General features: G+C 35.0%; 1 protein-coding gene across 1 annotated transcript in view; it reads right to left on the bottom strand.

Annotated features, from left to right (window-relative positions):
- The window catches only part of LOC142335940 (regulator of MON1-CCZ1 complex-like), a 52,184-nt gene extending 34,931 nt beyond the window's left edge, over nucleotides 1-17,253 (bottom strand). Inside the window, exons 1-6 of the mRNA XM_075384350.1 lie at nucleotides 17,014-17,253; nucleotides 12,882-13,038; nucleotides 7,481-7,686; nucleotides 6,810-7,038; nucleotides 4,370-4,616; nucleotides 3,483-3,699 (exon numbers count right to left, since the gene is read on the bottom strand). Of these exons, the coding sequence (XP_075240465.1) occupies nucleotides 3,483-3,699; nucleotides 4,370-4,616; nucleotides 6,810-7,038; nucleotides 7,481-7,686; nucleotides 12,882-13,038; nucleotides 17,014-17,199 (1,242 nt within the window). The 5' untranslated portion in view covers nucleotides 17,200-17,253. The remainder of the gene's footprint in view (nucleotides 1-3,482; nucleotides 3,700-4,369; nucleotides 4,617-6,809; nucleotides 7,039-7,480; nucleotides 7,687-12,881; nucleotides 13,039-17,013) is intronic.
- Nucleotides 17,254-23,121: the final 5,868 nt, after the last annotated feature.

Raw genomic sequence — 23,121 nt, 5'->3', positions numbered from 1 at the left:
CATTCAGCGATAAATTAATAAAGTTTGTTAAAATTCAGTCCGCAGAAGCCTCTTATTAGGGCCCGTTATTACACATATGAGTTCCTTTCACCTTAAACAAATTCAAATTAAACTTAAGTTTTAAAGTGCAAAAGTCATTTTATTGAGTGAGGTAAGTCACGTATGATCAAAATCTAATCACGCAAAAAAACTTTTGCTAAAGAGAGTGAGAAATGACGTCACGTGCGCAAATGCCGCTAGTGAGAGGAAGAAGTCATTCAGAAAATTTGACTTTTTCAGCTTTGCTGTGTGAACAAATGTAAAACGAAAAAAGAGCGTCAGACGACGAAACAAAAAAAAAACCAAGAGCACCGCAATATAGCTACGCTCAGCTTACAGCTTCGCAGCTATAAAAAGAGCTAATCATTTTCCACTAATTACATCACAAAAATGAGAAAAAATCCATATGAATACCAACAGATGAAGGCAAGATTCAACAAATCATAACATAAGTTTTAAAAAAGCGCTCTCAGCGAAATAACAGTGTAAAGTCAAAACACCAAATGAAATTGGAAGCCCAAATCATAGGTCCTCTGATGACTGTTATTTTTGAGATTTCAATCTGTCTTATTCAGACAACAAAAAACTAACAAACAAACCGACGAATGTGGGAAGAATTGCTTTTGAACGACGGGCGGGTAGAAAATTTATTGACCATGCCGAAATTCGAACCATTGACCTCCCGATCCCTAAACAAATGCACTGCCAACTGTGACATAATACACTTCTTTTCTATATGCTGCAACCAACTTATATTAGCAATAAGCTTTAACTCGAAGTGAGAGCTATGGAGATCACTCAAAAATGAAGAACGAAAGCGTGAAAAAAAGTCTTTTGAGAAGTCAAAGAATGTTCTTGAAGAAAAGCGCAAAATGGTCAAGCAAAAAATTTGCATAAAAAGAGACCAACACGCTTACAATAATGGCTATGAACTTCATTCAAGAGCAATTAATTAAAGCAGAATATGACAAAACAAACATAGCCCGCAGATTGCCGGAAAATAGCCGCGACTATAGACACTTGTTGCCTTCCATGCAATTGAAACAACTAAGATATAAGATAGACAGATTGACCACCAGTCTTTTAATAGACCACTAGACTTTTTGGGTTCGATTCGGACTGTCATTTTTATGACACATAAGCTCTATAAGGAAAAAGACCTAAGAGAGCTTTTTCAAAGTTAATATCCGAAAACACAACAGACTAACGTCGGGCGAATTGCTCGCAAATGACCGGCGAGCGGTTAGCTTCGTCAATAGCTAGCCACCTGGGGGTGCACCGGAGGGCTGGTAGGGTGGGTGCGACAGCTGGTGGGCAAGTGGGTATTCAACCTGTAAATACCGCCCGTCACACCATAAGTTTAAGTTTCCAAAACAGTTTCTGTGAATCGCATACTTGGAGACTAGTGAGCTGAAACGCTCTATGAGCGCTTAACGACCACTGGGAGCTACCTGTTTATCCCCTTTTTGAGGACAAAAAGTCGAATAGTAAGGCGAAAAATCACTCAAACAAAAAATCGCATTAAAAAAGACCGACATGACTAATGTAATTGTTACAAACTTTGTTTGAGAGCAATTAATCAGAAACTCAAAGACTCTAATACTAAAGAGTTAGAGCATATACGTTAGGCACTACTTAGATAAATACTATTGATCTTCAACTAGTAAATGTTCAAAAAATTTAAAGTTCATCAAGTGAGTTCAGAAGCCATTTATTTGAGTGAGGTAAGTCACGCAATTGACCTAAAAGAACAACAAATGACGTCACGCACACAAATATTAACTGCAAAACAAAAGAAGTCACTGAAATTCAAAAATTCAATGGTCGCAAGAATCATCGATGGAGACGACGAATTGAAAAAAAAACACGATGTCCCCAATAATAGCCACTATCGCTTCGTAGCAATTAATTATGACAACACTTAAATATACGACTTTTCATTAATGAACTGTATTCAAATCCAAAACTTTAGATGAAAAATTCAACCATTCTTCAATGAAGTGGTCATTGTATCATTAATGCGATTAAGTTACAAGTCGACAAAAACAAAAGAGCAAAAATAAAAGATCAAAATTTACTACAAACCACTTATTTATCGCTTCAATTTACTGTTCTAGAGCGATTAAAATCTCAAATTGAATCTCATTGACATCAAACAGTCGAAGAATATGAACAGATAATAAAAATCTTTTTGATTGTAGACAGCCGCAATGAGATCAATAATAACCTCCTACCAATTCATACTTCTGAAAAACGTAATTGTTTCATCAAAAATTAACAAAGCAATCTAAAATAGATTAAAAATGGCGCTGAAAACAAAGTTGCGGTAAAACGACTTGAATTAGCAAAACACTCTCAAAACTGCTGTTCCAAATAGTTTTTGCCAGATAGCAGAGGTTAAACTATCCCTCCAAAGAGAACGTAAGTACTATTACAAGAAGTAAAAAAACTAATTTGTCGCTGGATTCTATGAAAAAAGGAAAACTATTGCAAAATATTGCAAAAATATCCAGGCAAAAGATTTTACAAGCCTAAAATTTTGCAAGGCTAAAATATTGCAAAAATATCCAGGCAAAAGATTTTACAAGCCTCTTATCGTACAAAAACGAACTCATTAATTTCATTGAGCGCATTTACGATGGAGCAAAAAGTTTCAATGAAACGAACAAAAATATAAAACATAAACCGACTAATGCCGAAAAAATTGCACTCGAATGACGGGCGAGGTGTAAATTCTTCTTTATGGTTTTAAAATCATCAGACGAAGGTAGAGTTCGATCCCCGACCTTCTCAGTCCACTTCCTTCACCTCGAAAGAGATTAACCACTCGGCTATCAGGGACTTGTCATCGTTTCTCTAATAATCGGTTTTAATTGAATAACAAACTTTATTTCGCATTGAGACTGAAATCACTCAAAATCAAGAGGTGCAATAAAGTCACGAGTGAAGTCAAAGATTATTCTAGAAGAAAAGCGCAAAAACGTTGAAGCAAAAAATCTGCATAAAAAAGACAAACGTTTGAAGACACAATAATTGCTTCTTAATTGAGAGCAATTAAAAACCAGCCAAAGATAACCAAAATTGTTAACCACGATAATTGCAAAAAGACAAATATCGAAAAAAACTACATATTTTATGCTTGAGGGTCTTTCAAATGATACAACACACATACAACTCTACGATAAATATATTGATCTACCGCAGAAAACCAAACAGTTTAGCTTATAGTTGTTCCCCCAACTAAGTGAGGTTGGAACAAATAGTTGATGCTTAATAGCTACCATCGTTGATGCCTGATAGCTTGTCTGCTGTGTTATCTCCATGGATCTGAATAAAATCTAAAACTTGACAGTTTATCGTGACAGGTACTCTGGAAATCAAAATCACTCTAACCTTTTTATTTTTTATTTTCACACAATCACAAGTCAACAGAAACCACTCACGTAACTTTCTCCCGAGTGCGGGCGGAATACAGTATCGGGTTTAGCCACAGCTCCGGGTGGAGTGAGGAGAGGATTGAGGTAGTGTGTGTATCCGTCTGATGAGTCAGCACCACCTGTGATTTTAATATCAAATATGAGCGACACTTTCTCCTCCTGGTGGTGAACAACGATCAGGTTGTCCACAACGTTCACCACATATTTCCCACAGCCAGCCAACCTAAAATTCACACAAACTAAATCCAAACTTGTATAAAAGCATCCTAAACAATATTAAACGGAATTCAATATAACGCCATCATTATTTCGATAAGCCTTTTGCGGGAAAAACATCCCGAGATTATTGATTGCTTACTATGCAATTTTAAAGATGAAACATAACAGACTAAACGTCGGAAGAATTGCTCTTAAACGACTAGTGGGAGCTCTAATCAATTGCAGCCTGCTTCAGTCGGTGGAGGGAGCCTAAATGGGACTAAGAAGTTCAATAGTGGGCTTCAAATAACCACAGGTTAACATATACCACTATTAAGATTAAAAGTGAAAAATGGCACCAGTTTCGGCGCACTTTTCATTTGACTTTTAGTATAAAATTGCCGCCAATTGAGTTCAGCTGCTTGAAATTGCGATTGAGAGGGAATTTCAGATCACGCAAAACGCAAAAAGTCAAGGGCGTAAAAGTCACTCGAAAAGTCCAAACGGTCAAGCGAACATTTTGCATAAAAAAGACACACGTTTACAATAATTGCTTGTCTACGAGGGCAATTAAACATTATACTTCGGTGTGTTCCAAAACTCTATACGAAGGAACAGTCTTCACAGAAAGAAGGCGAGAAAAATACTAGTAATCACTGCGAAAAATGTTTACTCGGTCACTCAGAATACCGTACCTTAACACGTAAGTCTTTTTGGCTGGCGCCTCTCTAGAGACTCTGTACAGCACCAATTCTGACGACATTTTATTCGCATAGGGCAACACGGGCTGCTTCCTTATCACTGAGATGTATGTCTCGTCGTATAGATTTAGGAGATGCATGTCAGACTGGCTCAGCTCCATCTTCTGGCCGGGGTTTGTGGGCGACATTGGCATATCAACTTCAAATTTAGGCAACTTTGTCACGCTCCCACTTGAAGAGCCTGAATCCAAACCCTAACTTACACAACGCTATAATTGAACAAAGCAGCTGGCTGCCAAGAGATAAGTTATATAATGCATTTGAAGTACAACAAATTGCTCTCATAAGATGTCACATAGCTGTTATTTTCATTTACTGATCTATCTCGAAATTATAACTTTAAGTATAACGAAAAAATTATGTTTGTTCCACCAACATTGGAAAAACATTAGCTTATAAACTGGGTCCAGAAGAAAAAAACACAAAAAAAGCGTCAATAGCATGCTTCTACACAAAATCAGAAAAAAAGAGCTATCCGTGGCAATCAAAAACCTGAAAAAAAATACAGCTCAGACTATGATCGACTCAACAATTTTATCCTCAAGAAAAAACAGCTTGCTATTGTCCCGACTCTTACCTATTTGGTCAACAAATGTTTTGAAAGCAGCGCTTTCCCGAACTGCTTAAAGAAAGCCGTAATTATCCCGCTGTATAAAAAGGGAGATCCTAAAGTTGATGAAAATTTCAGACCAATCAGTTTGCTGTCAACAATAGGAAATTTGATCGAGAAATTGGTTCAGAAAAGAACTGGAAAAATTCAAGCTACTAAACAAAAATCAATTTGGGTTTAGGCCAAAAAAGTGCACTGTTGAAGCCTTGGTATCTTTTATTGAGAGCGTCAGGCAGGATTGGGAGGATGGTATTGCAGAAACTAAAGCTGTGTTAATCCATATCAAAAAAGCGTTCGATACAGTTAAACATAGTATTCTTTTGGACAAACTAAACAACTTGGGATTGAGGGGTCAAACGCAAAATTTTTTGAAATCTTATCTAAGCAAAAAGCAGCAATGTGTAAATTCAGGAGATGTATACGCCAATTTCGCAGAAGTTGATTATGGGGTACCACAAGGATCAGTACTTGGACCACTTCTTCTTCTTGTGTATATAAACGACACATGATTAGTGTAGTCAGAACTGCTTGACATTTTACGCTGACGATACTGTTGTTAAACAAAAGGCGAACCAACAACTGAAGTTTTCCGCCAATCTTTTGACCTGGTTCGTGATTACCTCATAAAAAAACTGACTATAAACTACGAAAAAAATTGTTTTATGAACATGAAAGACAGAAGGGGAAGTTCACTGCAACAAATAAAGAAAAAAGAAATGAACCTAACACCGAAATCATCACTGAAATACTTAGGTATAAAATTGGATGACAATCTGAATTTCTATTAGATTCATATTAAATAACTTTGCTCAAAACTGAACAAATTCTCAGGACTTTTTAACCGGCTCAGATCGATTTTAACTGTTAAACAACTGTTATTAACATACAAAGTGTAAGTCCAGCCTGTTGTGAGCTATGGCGTACTAGTCTATGGAACAAGAAGCAAAACCCTAATTCTGCCACTTGAGTAAAAAATAAAACAAATCACAAAAATTATTTTTAAAAAACCTAAATCAACCTCCACTTGCCTGGAACGAGAATCAAATCAAATTTACTCGATTAGAGTCATGCACCTTTTTGAACTGCTGAAAAAATTAGCTGAAATGTTGAGAGCAGAATGCCAAATTAATTGTCTCAAAAATGTAATCACTAGAAAAGAAATTGATACACTTCAAGCAGAAAGAGTCCAATCAAAGCAACTTAAAACTGCAAACAAAATCAGCGACCTAAGCGCTAAAAGACTAGGAGTAAGAATACGAAAAATGCTTAGCTTCATTTTAAAATTTATTTAATTTTGTTTTAGAAGTGCAACATATGAGTGCAAGAGAACTTAGGCAATTCTTATCTAGTTTCAGGGACAATTTTTTCGTAGACAAATTTGAACTTTTTGCTTTTTTTATTAACAAAAACTCGATAGATCTCATAAAATTCAGAATAAGGTTTTGAGGTTTCCCCCTATGTTCTCTTACCATAATACGCAACGCATTCACACCATTGTTCATAGAAATGGTACTGGTCATCGCTAAACTAGGACCTCTTGGACCTATTGATGACCTGTCGAGTAGATTTGTTATTATGGTACATAATTTATACCATATGTGTTGCAAACAAGTGTACATCCTACTCGAGAACAATTTATTATTATTATTTGTCCAGCTCTACAGTATGCATTCTGCTGCCATTATTTTTTTATTGCAGTACCACGAGATCAGTATTTTTAGTTAAGGATGGAAACAGTTCTATAAAAACAAAAGAATTACGTACCTGCTTTAAATATGAATGGGTTCAGCACATATTTCTGATCAGTGGTGGCTATCACTAGCAGCGCCTGGAATTCAGAAGAGGAGGAAGTTGATGGGGATCCAAGTTGAGACAGCTTCGAGCTGGATCCTCTCACAGACGAGGATGACCAGGGAACTGAAGAAGACGTGGGCAACACGTGAAATATGGCCATGGAGACACACATTGCCATGGACTTCACCAGCTTACAACTCTGCAATAAAACAGTAGAATCTGTTCTGTTTCCGTCGCCTGTTAAGTGCGCTTATAAGATCCCACTATTTTCTTACATACATTTTAAGTGCCCCAAAACAAAGCTCGAATTAAAATAGGAAACGGCACTGGTGGCAGAAGGGGTGAGTGGGCGGGGCGGGGGATGCCGAATAGAAGCTAACATAAACGAGATCAAAATAAACTATGGCCTGGAAATTTAGAACGCCCCCTCTAAAATAGCGCTCATTGCAAGAAGTTCGAGCTTTTATCTAGAAAAAAGCGGGCTTATTTAACCTCAAGTGGATATATTGAAGCTTAGACCATTCGAAATCAGACAGATGGAGGCAAAACAACGGTTCACTTACAGCTGGACATTTAATATTTTTTTCCGCAAACAGAGAGCATTAAAAAGTTAAACATTAAACTGTAAAACTATACATTACCTTTTTAGAAATGTTGACATTGTAGAATTCAATGGATATGTTGGTTATGATAAGGAGCTGAGTGTTTCCAACCCAGTAGAAACTCCACATTTTAGAGTTCTTGGCTTTACACGTCTGGTAGAAGGCATACTCGAAATGATCTCCCTTCTCAAGTAAAAATTCCACTTGATTTGAGTGGGCAGTCCGCACAATGGTAAGGCATTTACCTGTATCATAACACATTATATTTCAATTGCATACTCAATCTCATCATATTGAATAATAGCCTCTTTTTTACACCAGACGTCAAAACAAGAAACATAGCAGGACAAGTCCTGACGTGAAATTCAAAGAATTTTAATTGACTAGACAAAAAATTAGACCTAGAATGGTCTATGAGTGAACTTCTAAAAATCGCTCAAAAATTTTTTTTTAAAAAATAAAATCAATGTCAAAATACCGTATGCGAACAAAAAACCACTAGCGAGAAATGGAAATTTGGTTAAAACAAAAAAAAACTAGGCCTAGAATGAACTATGAATGGATTGGGAAACTATTTAGAAAAACATCCGATCCAAAAAAAAAATCGAAAAAACAGTAAAAATCAAAGTGAAATTGCCGCATGTGAACAAACAACCACTAGAGAGAAAGCGAATTTTTGTTCAAACACCGTTTTCTCACTCTACTTTAAAATAAGAGCGAAAAAAATTCACGCCGCAAAACCACTCGCTTTTTCTCCACTTCCGGTTTCGGCGTGACCAAAATCACTACTCTAATCTGACTTCAAAAAGCATCTGTAGTGAACAGATCTTTAAAAAAGACAGCGCCGCAATACAATTCAAATTCTTTGAATAGTAAAAAACCATGAGCACCGCAATATAGAGGGACAAGGCCTGATAGACAATCCAAAGAAATGGATGAAAAATTTAAAACTACTGTATCTGACAAACAGATCAGTTGAACAATGCCAGCCAAAAACACAAACAGTCTCAAAAGTTGAAACTAAATTAATCAAACCAACTAAACAAACATAAACCGAATAATGCTGGAAGAATTGCTCTCGAACCACAGGCGGGTAGAAAAATATTTGACCCCTCCGGGATTCGAACCACTGACCTCCCTATCCATGACCAGATGCACTGACCACTCGTGCATGAGACCCTGTTTTTTGCTATGCTGTAACCGACTTTATATCAGCAACAAGCTTTACTTCGGAGTGAGAGCAATAGAGATCACTCAAAAATGAAGAACGAAATCGTGAAAAAGTCACTTGAGAAGTCAAAGAATGTTCTAGAAGAAAAGCGCAAAATGGTAAGCGAAAAAAATGCATAAAGAAGACCAACACCTTTACAATAATTGCTATGAACTTCGTTCAAGAGCAATTAAAAACAATCATTAATAAAACTCTTGAAGCTTTCACCCTGAAGGCCAAATTTGATCAGTTTCAAAACATATAGCTTAAAAATGGTCATAAAAAATAATTATGTCATGCAAGATACCCTTATCAATTTTCAGAAACGTAAATTTAAGACTAATCAAACAAAAAACTCGACGACGATTTAAGTAAGACCTCGAAAAACGAATATTTAAGACTGATCATGCAAAAACTGGCCAAAAATCTGAAAAATTGCACCATTTTGGGCTCGAAAACTCCGAAAACAACCTTTTAACCTTATATTATGACCCTCCTACCAGCTGCACCACGATAAGCGCTTGTAGGACTACTAAAGCCAGATATTGGCCTTTAATGAAACTTAATGCCCACTGAGGATAAAAACATCTTACAAAAAACAGCACCAACACAATCCAATTCTTGGATTGTAAAAACTTCGAACACCGCAATATAGCTCCGGTCAGCTCACAGTTTCAAAATATAGCTCGGCTTAGTTAACCGCTATAAAAATAACAACTTTTGAACTAATTATAGAGAACGAGCATTAACTTGTGGTCAATCCATGATATTGAGTTTGTGTATATAGATCAAAATTAAGCAGATCCTCTCAGGATACAACAAAACGACAGCAAATACAACCAAACATGCGTGACTTTCGATGCAAAATTTACTAGAGGCTTACTTGATCTTTCGCTTTCCTATCTTAGTCATCTAACGGTTACTCTGCTTTTTCAAAAGTGAAGAGCGTCGGTTGTTTAAAACAAAACTTTGGTTTGAACTGTTTTGCGGAGCAAAAATCAAGTATTTTAAATTGCTCTAAACCGAATGTTGAATCATTTTTCGGACCAATTTAAGTTTTCAACTGTCGGGGTGAAGGAATAGTTCATTTCAATTTCATCCACTAAAATAGACCTCTTATTGAGGTTGAAATCAATTGGAGCATCTTTGGCGATTTTAAAAAATTGGAGAAGCAAGAATAAATTGAAAAATGTAAACACTATTACAAGTTCTCATACAGAATAAGTTATGAGGAAATTACATCCTTATAAACATCCGTTTCTTCCAAAAATGTTGGCTTATTAATTTGACTTTAAAAAAACGAATAAAACCAATCAATCAATGCAAAAAGCTCAGATAAATGGGTAAAGACTTATTTTTTCAAATCCTGAGTTCATTTGGGGGATACCACTTCATCCTACCATGTTTTTTCCGTTAATGCGTTTAAGTTAACGTTAGCCAATCTGTATCATTTGCAGAAACATATTGGAATGATATCAATGAAAAGCCCTCGAAAAATTGAACTGAACACCAAATACATTTTCATTTTTCGAGGAAATGAAATTTAAAACTTTCAAAATTTTTCACTGTTTAGACATTTTCAGGTATCAAATACGCATCAAATTCTGTTGTTGAACAAAATAAAAAACCGTTTTTTTCAACAACACACTCGTGCTCAGCATAAATTAATTGTGCGGTAACATAATTACTGATTCCGTTTTTTACTGATTCCGTCTCGATCCTCAGCGAATTGAATCTTTTGTAAACTTGAATCTTTTATAAACTATCACGCAAAATTTAAAATAGTGCAACACTTTTAAAATTTAAAATAGTGCAACACTTAGGACACTTTTTCCCGCTATACTAGCTCTCAGAACATTAACTTCTTTGATTTGTCTTTTGCGTCATTACAGCTGGCTCAACGCATTCTGACTCAATCTCTTAAGACACTCCCCTAGTTTTTTCTCCACGATGCTCTCAGGCCCGAAAATTTTAACAATTGTTTTTGGACAACAATTACATCGGTTATTTATTTCAACACTGACATCATTAAATTGGTTCAGGAAAGCTCCATCAACAATGAGTAAATTACGTCAGCAAGGAGTAATTCACCAGCTCACAAATGACCAAAATAAATATATTGTCAAAATGGAAAATGCGAAATTAATTTACTCTAGTTCTTTTAAATGAGAAATTATGCAGAAGATCAATTAAACAAATGCTGCCTAGGGATGCTACGAACTTTATTATTTAACAAAGAAAAACAAAATACGGATTTTTTTAACTTCATTTTTCTTGATTATAAATATGTCGCAACAAAATATCTTTACTCAGCTGATACTTTAGTGGTTGCTACTCAAAATTAATTTATTTTGATATTCGAGAAAAATTCTTTTGAAAAAAATTATTTCGGTTTTTAACCGCTAGAACCTTCAATATAAATTTTCTCCATTTCAGAATTTTGATTAAAAAATCAACAGCGAAGGAAAAAATTGCCTTTTTCTCCTGTTCGATAATATTGTCTCATCTTTGTTCGGTTCTCATAGACAACTACTTAGGCAAATTGGTTTCTTTCTCTATTTTTTGCAGTAAAGTTAATTATTGCAAGGCTTAAATCAATAACTCATTATACTATGCGCAAAAAGGGGGGATTCTAACCACAAATGTATTTGATCACCAGCAATTCTTACATTATTGCGAACAAAATATAAAACAAATGTAAGAACAGAAATTTCAACATAAGAACATTGCTGGCAAGTTACCGGAAAATAGGCGCCATTGACACGCTCTAAGCACGTCGGGACGGAAATAGAAAAAGAAAAAAAACGACAGACAAAATTGACTAAAATTCTCAATTGACTAAAGTGTCGAAAACGTTCTGATTTGATTTGCGAATTCAGTTAGATTCTAAAATTATACTTAATTCAGTTTCTAAAATGAAAGCTATTAAGCTTAATACTAATGCTAGCCAGCAACCACTTTATTTGTTTAAAATTTGTTGGCCTAATGAACAAGGACTTGATGCCCGTGTTTTATAGGTTTATCCTGTTTATTTTGATTTTACTCTTTTGACATGGACCGTATTCAATACATTGCGTAATTCAATGAGTGAAAGAATTTAAAATCCTTTCAGTTGAAACAGCGAGTGAGGTAAGTACGAGTCAAACGTAAGAGCCGTTGAGAGGCTGAAAGCGGCTACTAAAAGCATTTCAAACAATAAAAGTTAAAATTTGTTGAGCAAGATACAAATATATTCAACTAAATACAGTTCAATGAGATCTGATAATTTCTCAGATATATTATAAGTGTACCTAAAAACAACTAAAGATCAATCGTCGTCTCAAGTTAAAACAAAATCTCAATATCCATAAAGCACAATACAAATAGCAGGATCGCAATTCTCCCGGGATAAATTTTAGCGGCTTTTCGAAATAATTCATTTGACAAAATAATAAGTTTCTTAAAATTTCTCTCGAAGAACCAGGCTAAGTTTCTAGCTAATGAAAACAAATCACAAATACTAGCAGTAGGCCCAGAGTAACTTAAATTTCAAGATAAAAAAGCCAGCTTTCCAGTGACGTAAAACCGCTAAGCTTTCTTTATTACAGAACAAGTATACAAACCATCAGTTCGCGTATTTTTCCGAAGCACTAAAAAGTGTTTATCTCGGAGATCCAAAATATTTGATTTTTTGATTACCCGAAAAAAAAATTGATTACCTGAAAAACTAACACTGGGCGGAGAGCTTGATTATTGCCGCACAATATGATCCAATAAAAACCGTACAAGAATCATGAACAAGATTCAACATGACCGCCAACGTTTCAAGGTTTTCAAAATTTTTTAAATTAAAAAATGAGAACGCAAAGTTTATGCACTCTTTAAAAAAAACCAATCTTGTGTACCTTTGAAAACATGTAAAAATCAATTTTAAACTTTTCGATATCATAGATCAAAGATAAGTATAAATTTTGCCAGTTTTTTTTTTGAAAAAAAACCTGTTTCTCATTAAACCAGAAGAACTCCAATGGTCTCCATAAAAAAGAGCAAACAATCAGGTATTATTGCCTGATCCGATTACTTCTCTCCGATAGCTCTTGTGGTATTCATGCACCTATGCCACAACCCGAATGGTAACTCTTTAGTTTACAACATCGATTCTCGCAATGTATCCGTCAGTTTTGGTACACTATAAATTTTTTCCTTCAACTTTCAAAGCCGCGGCTGTTAACACAGGAAAGCTGATCTAACCATCTGGCGATTGTGTGATGGAGCGTATCTCTCCAAAGTAAGGAGAGGATATTTTGAAGTGGCTCTGTGGGTAGTGCAGCCCATTTCCACCAGCAGTTGAGGGGGTGCCCGAGAAGACCGTCACCCCAGTGAGGCCATGTGACCTCACCACAAACAGCTGAAAGCAAACAGGTTGACAAGATTGTAACACTGTTCATACATAAGAAAAAAATAGCTGAAAGATCGCCAGAAAATAGTCCGCGATAGCTTTGTAGATCCACAGTCTCAAAGATAGAAAAAAAAACAACAAAAAAATGAAGCTTCCTTTCATTTTAATAATTGCTGATGCTATACTTTGATTAAGAATCTGTATAACTTGTTGCTGCTTCTATTATCTGATCTCAAATAATCTTCCATTAGAGAGAGACGCTCACCTAAGTGACCTCCTCTTATTGAATTAAAGTAATGAAAAGTCATTTTTATGAAGAGGAGAATCATTTTTGAGAGTGAGCTAAGTCACGTGTGACCGAAACACAATCACGCAAATTAACAAACATAGCACGACAAGTCCTGAATTACAATCCAAAGAATTGGTTTAGCTTTGACCTGAAAAAAAGCCGTGTTAGATGTCAAATGAGAGCAATTAGTTTGACACCATTGAGATTAAGCAATTTTATCACAAGAACAAAAAGCCAAGCAAGACTAAGAAAATCAAATCTATTTTTAAAGACATGATCAAAATGAAAAAACGATTTCTGAGAACTCATGCCACTAATTAAATTTCCTTGTTTCTCATTATCAACCAATGAAAACTGTCATTAATAAGGTTAAGTGATAAGACAGCAATAATTTCATTAAATTCTTGCAAAACTCAAAAATTCACTAATAGTTTTTTTTTAAAAACGGGCAGCTTATGAGTCAAAGACAGCAATAGCTATGAAATGAAAGGATTTTGAAAAAAAAACCAAAAACTTTTTTCAGAAACCAATGAAAACGGTCAATATTGGGACAAAGATATAAGATAATAAAGTTAACAGAAACTCGCAAAACGCAAAAATTCTAGTTCTCGAAGACAATTGATGTCAAAGTCATAAAAGACATCAGCTTTGAACAGAAACTATTTAATCGACTAATTTATTCCCTATTAGCAATCTATGAGGCCTGCTATTAATGAGAATAAACAATGACTACAAAAAATTATAAAAATTAGAACAACTAGTAATTTTTGAGAAGTTGTGTCAAATTCATGACAACTAATAAGCTCTTAACTCGGACCATTAATTAGCTTCTTTTGTGCCTCATTATCAACCAATGAGGCCTTTCAGTGACGATACTAAGTGATAAGCCAACAGAAAAAACTTTTGAAAGTGGGCGAAAACAAATGTTTTTAACAAAGTGTTCAGGTCAAAAAAAGTTCAGCTTCCCCTTGGTGAATTATAGCAATTTTAGCTAGGCACAATTAGAACACGTATGTATCATATTAAAAGCCCTCAAAGAAAAGAAACTGAAAATTGACGCACGTGAAAAAAACTCCCTCTCGAAAACAGAAAATTTGTTCTAACACAAATTTCTCACTCCATTTTGGTAGTTTGAAAAAAATCAAGCCTTAAACATACTCTAATTTTCGCTCTCTAGTACTTCAGCGTGACTAAAATCACCACTCCAATTTGACTTCTCACTGACGTGAAAAGCCGAAAAAAGCGTGAACAAATGTTGGAAAATAAACCAGCACACGAATACAATCCAAATCCTTTGGATTGTAAAAAAAACTCGCCCTACTAAGGGTGACAAATGACATGCACGCAATTCTGTCAAAACCACGTGGTTGGATGAACAAAAAGCAGATTTCAAATGACCGTCACGTCATATAGTTGCAACAAAAATCTTGACTATGACGAAAATGTAGAATTATATCCGGAAGCAACTCGAATCGTCATACCTTCCAAAAACACCCCGTATTTGCAGAGCAAAACATTTATTTTTTCGATAACAACTATTGTCTACCATTGCATTGAAGAACTATTTAAAATAAATAGAAATTTATAGCTTGATTTAACGAGGAAAAAATTCAGCATTGGCATCATTGAAGTAAACAACCAAAAAACAAATACGATGTCATTCAGGACCAAAAAAAGCACACATAGATTTAATTCTTGATACCACATTTTTACAGCGGAAATTTACTGTGATACCATCACACAGAAAACTTTTGTAATATTAGAGACATATTTAGCAACGCCGAAGAAAGCAAAAATTTTTAAAATGAACAAAAATTGATCAGCTGAAAAAAACAGACCGGGCTAATAGTTGCAACATAACCCACTTCAAAACCCGTGAACTGACTCTGTGACCCAAAAACACATTGCATAAGGCAGATTACAATTTTAAAGCTTGAAATGAATCATTTTATAAAAAAATGGGAACTGAAATTTAGGTCTAACTTTTCGACGGAACAGCATTTAAACTATAAAATGTCCTCTCTTTTTGGAGATATGTTAGTTAAAATGCGTTCAAACAATTGCAAAATTTTAATTTATGACGAAAAAACAAAGGAAACCGATTAAAAATGTAAGGCAAAAAATCGCATATTACACAAAACCAATCCTCAAGAAATTTCGAAAAGAGTCATTTCAGTTTCGTTTTAAACATCAGTGAAAACATCATGATAGTATTTCCTACAAAATCTCAGAGCTGCATTATGTTAAATGAAACCAACAGTTAAACAAAAAAAAAATCTTAAAACAAGAAAAAGGATAAACCTGTAAATTGTTATCAGACCAAATTTTGGTCATTATTGTAAAAAATATCAATGTGAAAAAAAAACAGCAACAAAAAGGCATCTTCAGAACTTTTGAAATTTGAAAACTAAATAACAACAGTGAAGTAGAAAATCAAGTGCGGAACATAATTTAGCATTCCTGTCGACAAGATCAGACAAGATCCTGTCGAAATAAAACAGTAAAAACATAATCCAACAATTAAGTAAAATTTTGACATATAATGCAAATTTAAACGCGAAGCGCATTATCAATGTAATCTCAATTCCAGAGGGTTTATATTGACGCAGGCTCGAAAAAAACTATTTCTACAAAAAAAAACGGACGAATTGCTCTCGCACGACTGGCGAGGTTAGAAAAACTTTAAAGTTGAAGAACTTCTGACTAGCGAGGGATTCAAAATCAAGTCAAGCGTGAAGAAGTCACTCGTGAGTGAAATCGAAAGAAAGTTCTAGAAAAAAACAGTCACGGAACAGTTTTGCATAAAAACAAGCAAACACATTTACAATAATTCCTTCAAATTTCGTTCGAGAGCAATTAAACAAGCTAAAAACAAAAAAATAGATGAGCAAAAAACGATTGTTTATATGCGCCATTATTTCTTTCCAAGTTTCACAAATTAATTGTCTGTCAGATAGAAAATTGTCGTCTGTCAACTTAAAAATTGCATGTTCATTCACAATGTACGTTCCTTTCTCTTGAAACTAGACCATATTGTGCTTATCTTAAATTTGCTTAAATGAATTGCTCAGAGAATTAAAATCTGATCATAAGAAAACGTTGGACATAATCAACTAGGCAATCTTACTATGTAAAATGAGTTTGCACACCAGCGATGAGAACTCACAATTACAAACGCGTGTTCAAAAAATTTTTGTATTGAATGGTTTTTTAATCAGGGACAGAAACTTCCTAGCTGATCTGCACTCATATGTTAACTTTGTCATATTTTCCGAATTAAACTACCTCAAAAACTGCTATTAATTTAAAACTATTCCGGTAGAATATCTTTCAGAGTCGAAAACGCAAAATACCCAGAGACCACTAAATTCTGACCATCACCTTACTAAATTAACTTTCGTAAAAGGGGTAAACCTGGAAGTTTACATACATTTCAGTGATTAAAGTTCGGACATTAATCCTAATCACGTGCGGCTAATGTACCGAAGTCTGGGGCAAAAGGTGACGCTTAAAAGTTCCTCGCAAACAAAAGTTGCTCTAGTAGCACATGTATTGTTTTGCAGTTCTGAAATCCTCTTCGCAAATTCAATTTAAAAGTAAAATTGTCCCTCAAACAGCTTTTTTGAAAATCCTCGCTTGCGATGCAAGTGGAATCGAAAGATTTAAAAATTGCTGAGATTTCGTTTGTGACCAACCTGGTTTATCACGTGATCGAAGAAGACCATGTGTGAAGCATTGCGCTGTTTGCCATCACCATCCCCTTCAAACAGCGCTATGGGCTTTGACAGTTTCAGATACCAGTCAGGTGTGGGCTGAATATCAGCCACTGATGACTTCGAGCCACTATTTGAGAGAGTTTTGCTACTCCCCAAATCAGACATCACCCAACAGTCAAATTTATTATTTTAACTCGAGTTGTAGCAAATCATTCAACGTTCTATAAATTGATAACACTTATTCAACAAGTGCACTCACGGCATTTTGCGTCAAATCGTTTGTAAAATTAGGTCAGGAATTTTTTAACTGAAGAGGAATCAAATTCAAACCGGCAAAAGTCATGATGCTTTAAAGAATAGAGAATTTCATTGTTCTAACAACCTAGTTAATTATCATCATAGAGATTAAATTAGTGCAAAAACCTCTACAAATTAACGATTTCTGACAACATTTGCCAGTCAAGTTTGCCATTTCATTGGCCAGTCAAGTTTGCTGTTTCATTGGCTGAACAAAAAGCTTTATTTCGTGAGTAACATAGATGCAAACGCGAGAGAGCATTTTCGCTCTGATAGAGTAGAAAAAAGAAAACTGCCCGAAATTTTTAGCACAACGAAATATTATAACAAGTCTAGCGTAGGTTTCAAAAATTACCTTTCGAAATAGTTTGACTCAAATTAGGGCAACGTTACAATGACCTTTGTTTCAACAAGATTTTACTGTATCATGTTAATTGGATTTTTTGGTTAAAAAGCAAAAGACCAAATAAGAATATCTGGATATGACGGTCTTCTGAAATCAAATGCACTATTATTACTAAATGACCGGGTTCTATCGGTATACTTCGATTTTTTGATTTCGCTCTTTCAACATTAACGGTGCATTCGCTGCACTGCCTCGAATAATTTTGGATAGATTCAAAACTAAATTCAATTGAAACAGTAAGAGATCTAAGACAGAAAAGCGTGACTCGTGTAAAACCCATTGGCCAATTATTGTAAGGAAAACCAATTAAATAAAAAGCAGAGCCACCTAATTAATCGCCGCTCGGGAAGCTGACGACGTCTAATAATAATTTGACAATGCTATTTTTCTCAAAACCTTATTCATCACGTGGTTTCCAGACATTTTTTTCACAAAAACAAAAAACAACAAAAAACAAAAACTTGGCTTGAGCTAGCAAATTTTGTCCTGAACTTTCCGACAGAAGCTCTTCAAAAGATAAAAGGTAGACATATAAAAGTTAAACGGAGACAAAAGAAAAAATTTGATCTACAGGGGTCAAATTTAAAAACATAGCCGCGATAGACGCCTGTGACCTTCCATGGAGTTGAAACAACTAAAGAAATAAGATAGACAGATTGACCACCAGTCCTTTAATAGACCACTAGACTTTTGGGGTTATATTCGGGCTGTTATTTTTATGAGACACATAAACAGAGCTTTTCAAAAATTAAAATTCGGAATCAAAAACTCAAGACTCTAATACTCAAGAATTAGGGCATATAGGGCCTATACGTTTGGCACTACTTAGATGCACACTATTGAACTCTAACTAGTATATGTTCATAAAATTTAAAGTTCATTAAGTGAGTTCAGAAGTCATTTTTAGTGGGGTAAGTCACGCAATTGACTTAAAAGCAGAACAAATGACGTCAAGCACAAATTCTAACTGCAACGCAGTAGAAATCGCTGAAATTGAAAAAGTCAATGGTCGAAAGAATCATCGCTGGAGACGACGAATTAAAAAAACATAGCAGGACAAGTCCTGACGTACAAATCAAAGAATTTTCATTGACTAAACAGAAAACTAGACCAAGAACGGACTATTAATGGATTGGGAAAACCATTTAGAAAAAAATCCGATCCAAAAAATCGAAAAAACCGTAAAAATCAAAGTGAAATTGCCGCATGTGAACAAAAAACCACTAGCGAGAAAGCGAATTTTTGTTCAAACACCGTTTTCTCACTCTACTTTAAATTTAGAGCGAAAAAATTTCACGCCGCAAAACCACTCGCTTTTTCGCTCCACTTCCTGTTTCGGCGTGACCAAAATCACTACTCCAATTTGACTTCAAAAATCATGAAAATGTGTGAACAGATCTTAAAAAAAGACAGCGCCCCAATACAATTCAAATTCTTTGAATTGTAAAAAACACGATGTCCCCAATAATAGCCGCTATCGCTTCGCAGCTATTAAACAATTATACATTTGAAGAAAAACGGTTAACACAATACTCCAAAAACAATACAATTTATCACAAATTGTGTACTAGAATCTCTGAAAAATTTGGAGCGACGGCGTCCTAACTTCTAAATTCAGAAAAAAAAAAAACGCACACCATGATTTTGTCTTCTCAGCTTCTGCAGTGATTTGAAAATAGATTTGAAGCTTTCGGAGAACGGCTCAACAACTTAATGCCCTCTGCGATTTACGCGTTTATCTGTCTGTTTCTGTGCAAGCTTCGCTCAAAACTAAGCTTTTGCTTCATCTGCTGCAATGCATCACAATTGACTGTCACTTGCCAGCTAGACACCAGCTGCTCTTTCTACGATTACAAACTGCTGGCGGCCAATGTTCACAGAAGTAGTCTTTCATTTCAATTGACCACGTTTCGCAAGCACATACCGGCTCTGTAGACTCTGAGCTCGATCGAGTTCGTAAATCTCGACTTTTCCAGAGAAGCATCAGTGCATCAAACGCTTTGCATATCCTGTTATTCACATCATCCGTTTCACTTCAATTTGATGTCTGTATGCTAACAATGTAATAGAAGGCTGAAACGTGCTTTATATCTTTGTTACCGCGAAGCATCGCATCGATATCGCAATTCAAACCATAGGCTTGTTCTTTTCTGGGATGTTCTGTTTACCATAGATGATTTTCTCTACAATTTTCATTTAGTAAAGCTATGTCGTCCACAAATGAGATGTTTGCTCTGTTGTTGCCAGTGTCGACGTCAATTTCCCATACGTCGTATCCATCAAGAGGCCAGTACTTGGTCCATAGCTATGCAGATAATAATAGGTGAGCACATGGTACTCAATATCTACCAAAATATTTCTCGAAAAAATTGCAAAATATGGATTTAGTACGGAATCAATTGCAATGCTAGAATCGTTTTTATCTAACAGAAAACAATGCGTAAAGAAAGGAATTGAATATTCGAACTGGGTGACAATCAATCACGGAGTACCTCAAGGAACAGTTCTCGGACCTTTAATTTTTATAATGTATATCAACGATTTCCCAGAAAAAATGAAAAAAAGAGAGGACGTTTTACAGTTTGCAGATGACACATGCATTATTTGTCATTCCAAATCCGATGAAAATCTTTTATACGAAATTAACAGTGTATTTGAAAATACTGACAGTTATATGAGGCAAAATATGCTAACTTAAAACCAGGAGAAAACAGAAATTGTGGTTTTTTCAAAAAATGGTGAATCAAAAATTGAACAATTTCATTATAATGGAATTTTCATAGAGCCAAAAACAAGTTGTCGTTATTTAGGTATAATGATTGATAATATAAATTTTGACATTCGGCTAAACAAAACGTTAACAAAAATGGCAAATGCTATTAGATCAATTTACTTAGTAAGACATTTTCTACCATTAAAAGCAAGAATCGGGCTTTTTAAATCACTTGTTTTGTCCCATCTCAATTTCAGTGCCATTTTCTTCAATCGTTGTCCGTTATGTCACAACAAAGAGTTAATAGACAAATAAATTGAAGAATAAAGGTTTGCCACCTGCGAAAAAAGTTTGACAGTGCAAGAGATCTATCATTGAAAGACAAAATTTTACCAGCAGAGCTTTTCATTAAAAACGTTTGTTTTCTTAAATTTTTTGACCTCCTCTCACAATATAAAGAGAGCAGTTGAGAAACCAAAAACTCCTCGTTCAGGATTTTTGAAAACTACGAATTGACCAAAAACTCCAGAACACTCCAGTACTTTCCAAAGAATAAGTGCCATTCCGAATGGAGTGACAGGTCAGTGGAATAATTTGCCAATTGAAATCCGAAAAGAGAAAACTAAAAACAAATTTAAGGAAAAACAAAGCAGCGAAATGGTCAAACTGCATGAACGTGTTCTAATAGATAGACAAGTAAGAGGCTTTAGAAATTTGTTCTACTAAAGTATAAAGACCAAACTATTCATATATTTACGAGGCGATTTTGAAAATGTAAATATTTAACCAAACGTTTTTGTTGTGGTTATAACTTTAAATTTACATTTTTGAAGATTAAAAAAAATTGTGAGACACCTGCGTTTACTCTGAAAGGAGCCGGTTATTTTCCTTTAACTTGAATCATAGTTCGTAAAATGCCTCTGAGACCCTGCCGATCTTTGCTGCAATGCATCACAATTGACTGTTACTTGCCAGCTAGACACCAGCTGCTCTTTCTACGATTACAAACTGTTGGCGGCCAATGTTCACAGAAGTAGTCTTTCATTTCAATTGACCACGTTTCGCAAGCACACACCGGCTCTGTAGACTCTGAGCTCGATCGAGTTCGTACAATCTCGACTTTTCCAGAGAAGCATCAGTGCATCAAACGCTTTGCATATCCTGTTATTCACATCATCCGTTTCACTTCAATTTGATGTCTGTATGCTAACAATGTAATAGAAGGCTGAAACGTGCTTTATATCTTTGTTACCGCGAAGCATCGCATCGATATCGCAATTCAAACCATAGGCTTGTTCTTTTCTGGGATGTTCTGTTTACCATAGATGATTTTCTCTACAATTTTCATTTAGTAAAGCTATGTCGTCCACAAATGAGATGTTTGCTCTGTTGTTGCCAGTGTCGACGTCAATTTCCCATACGTCGTATCCATCAAGAGGCCAGTACTTGGTCCATAGCTATGCAGATAATAATAGGTGAGCACATGGTACTCAATATCTCACAAAATATTTCTCGAAAAAATTGCAAAATATGGATTTAGTACGGAATCAATTGCAATGCTAGAATCGTTTTTATCTAACAGAAAACAATGCGTAAAGAAAGGAATTGAATATTCGAACTGGGTGACAATCAATCACGGAGTACCTCAGGGAACAGTTCTCGGACCTTTAATTTTTATAATGTATATCAACGATTTCCCAGAAAAAATGAAAGAGGACGTTTTTCAGTTTGCAGATTACACATGCATTATTTGTCATTCCAAATCCGATGAAAATCTTTTATACAAAATTAACAGTGTATTTGAAAATACTGACAGTTATATGAGGCAAAATATGCTAACTTAAAACCAAGAGAAAACAGAAATTGTGGTTTTTTCAAAAAATGGTGAATCAAAAATTGAACAATTTCATTATAATGGAATTTTCATAGAGCCAAAAACAAGTTGTCGTTATTTAGGTATAATGATTGATAACAATATAAATTTTGACATTCGGCTAAACAAAACGTTAACAAAAATGGCAAATGCTATTAGATCAATTTACTTAGTAAGACATTTTCTACCATTAAAAGCAAGAATCGGGCTTTTTAAATCACTTGTTTTGTCCCATCTCAATTTCAGTGCCATTTTTTTCAATCGTTGTCGGTTATGTCACAACAAAGAGTTAATAGACAAATAAATTGGGGAATAAAGGTTTGCCACCTGCGCAAAAAGTTTGACAGTGCAAGAGATCTATTATTGAAAGACAAAATTTTACCAGCAGAGCTTTTCATTAAAAACGTTTGTCTTCTTAAATTTTTTGACCTCCTCTCACAATATAAAGAGAGCAGTTGAGAAACCAAAAACTCCTCATTCAGGATTTTTGAAAAGTACGAATTGACCAAAAACTCCAGAACTCTCCAGTACTTTCCAAAGAATAAGTGCCATTCCAAATGGAGAGACAGGTCACTGATTAGAAATTTTTCTAGGAAGTGGAATAATTTGCCAATTGAAATCCGAAAAGAGAAAACTAAAAATAAATTTAAGGAAAAACTAAGCAGCAAAATGGTCAAACTGCATGAACGTGTTCCAATAGATAGACAAGTAAGAGGCTTTAGAAATTTGTTCTACTGAAGTATAAAGACCAAACTATTCATATATTTACGAGGCGATTTTGAAAATGTAAATATTTAA

The sequence above is a fragment of the Convolutriloba macropyga genome, chromosome 1 (assembly GCF_964194025.1).
Source record: "Convolutriloba macropyga chromosome 1, txConMacr16.3, whole genome shotgun sequence".
NCBI lineage: Eukaryota > Metazoa > Xenacoelomorpha > Acoela > Convolutidae > Convolutriloba > Convolutriloba macropyga.
Note: the sequence above shows the minus strand (reverse complement) of the source record. Positions and strands in the feature narration are given on the sequence as shown.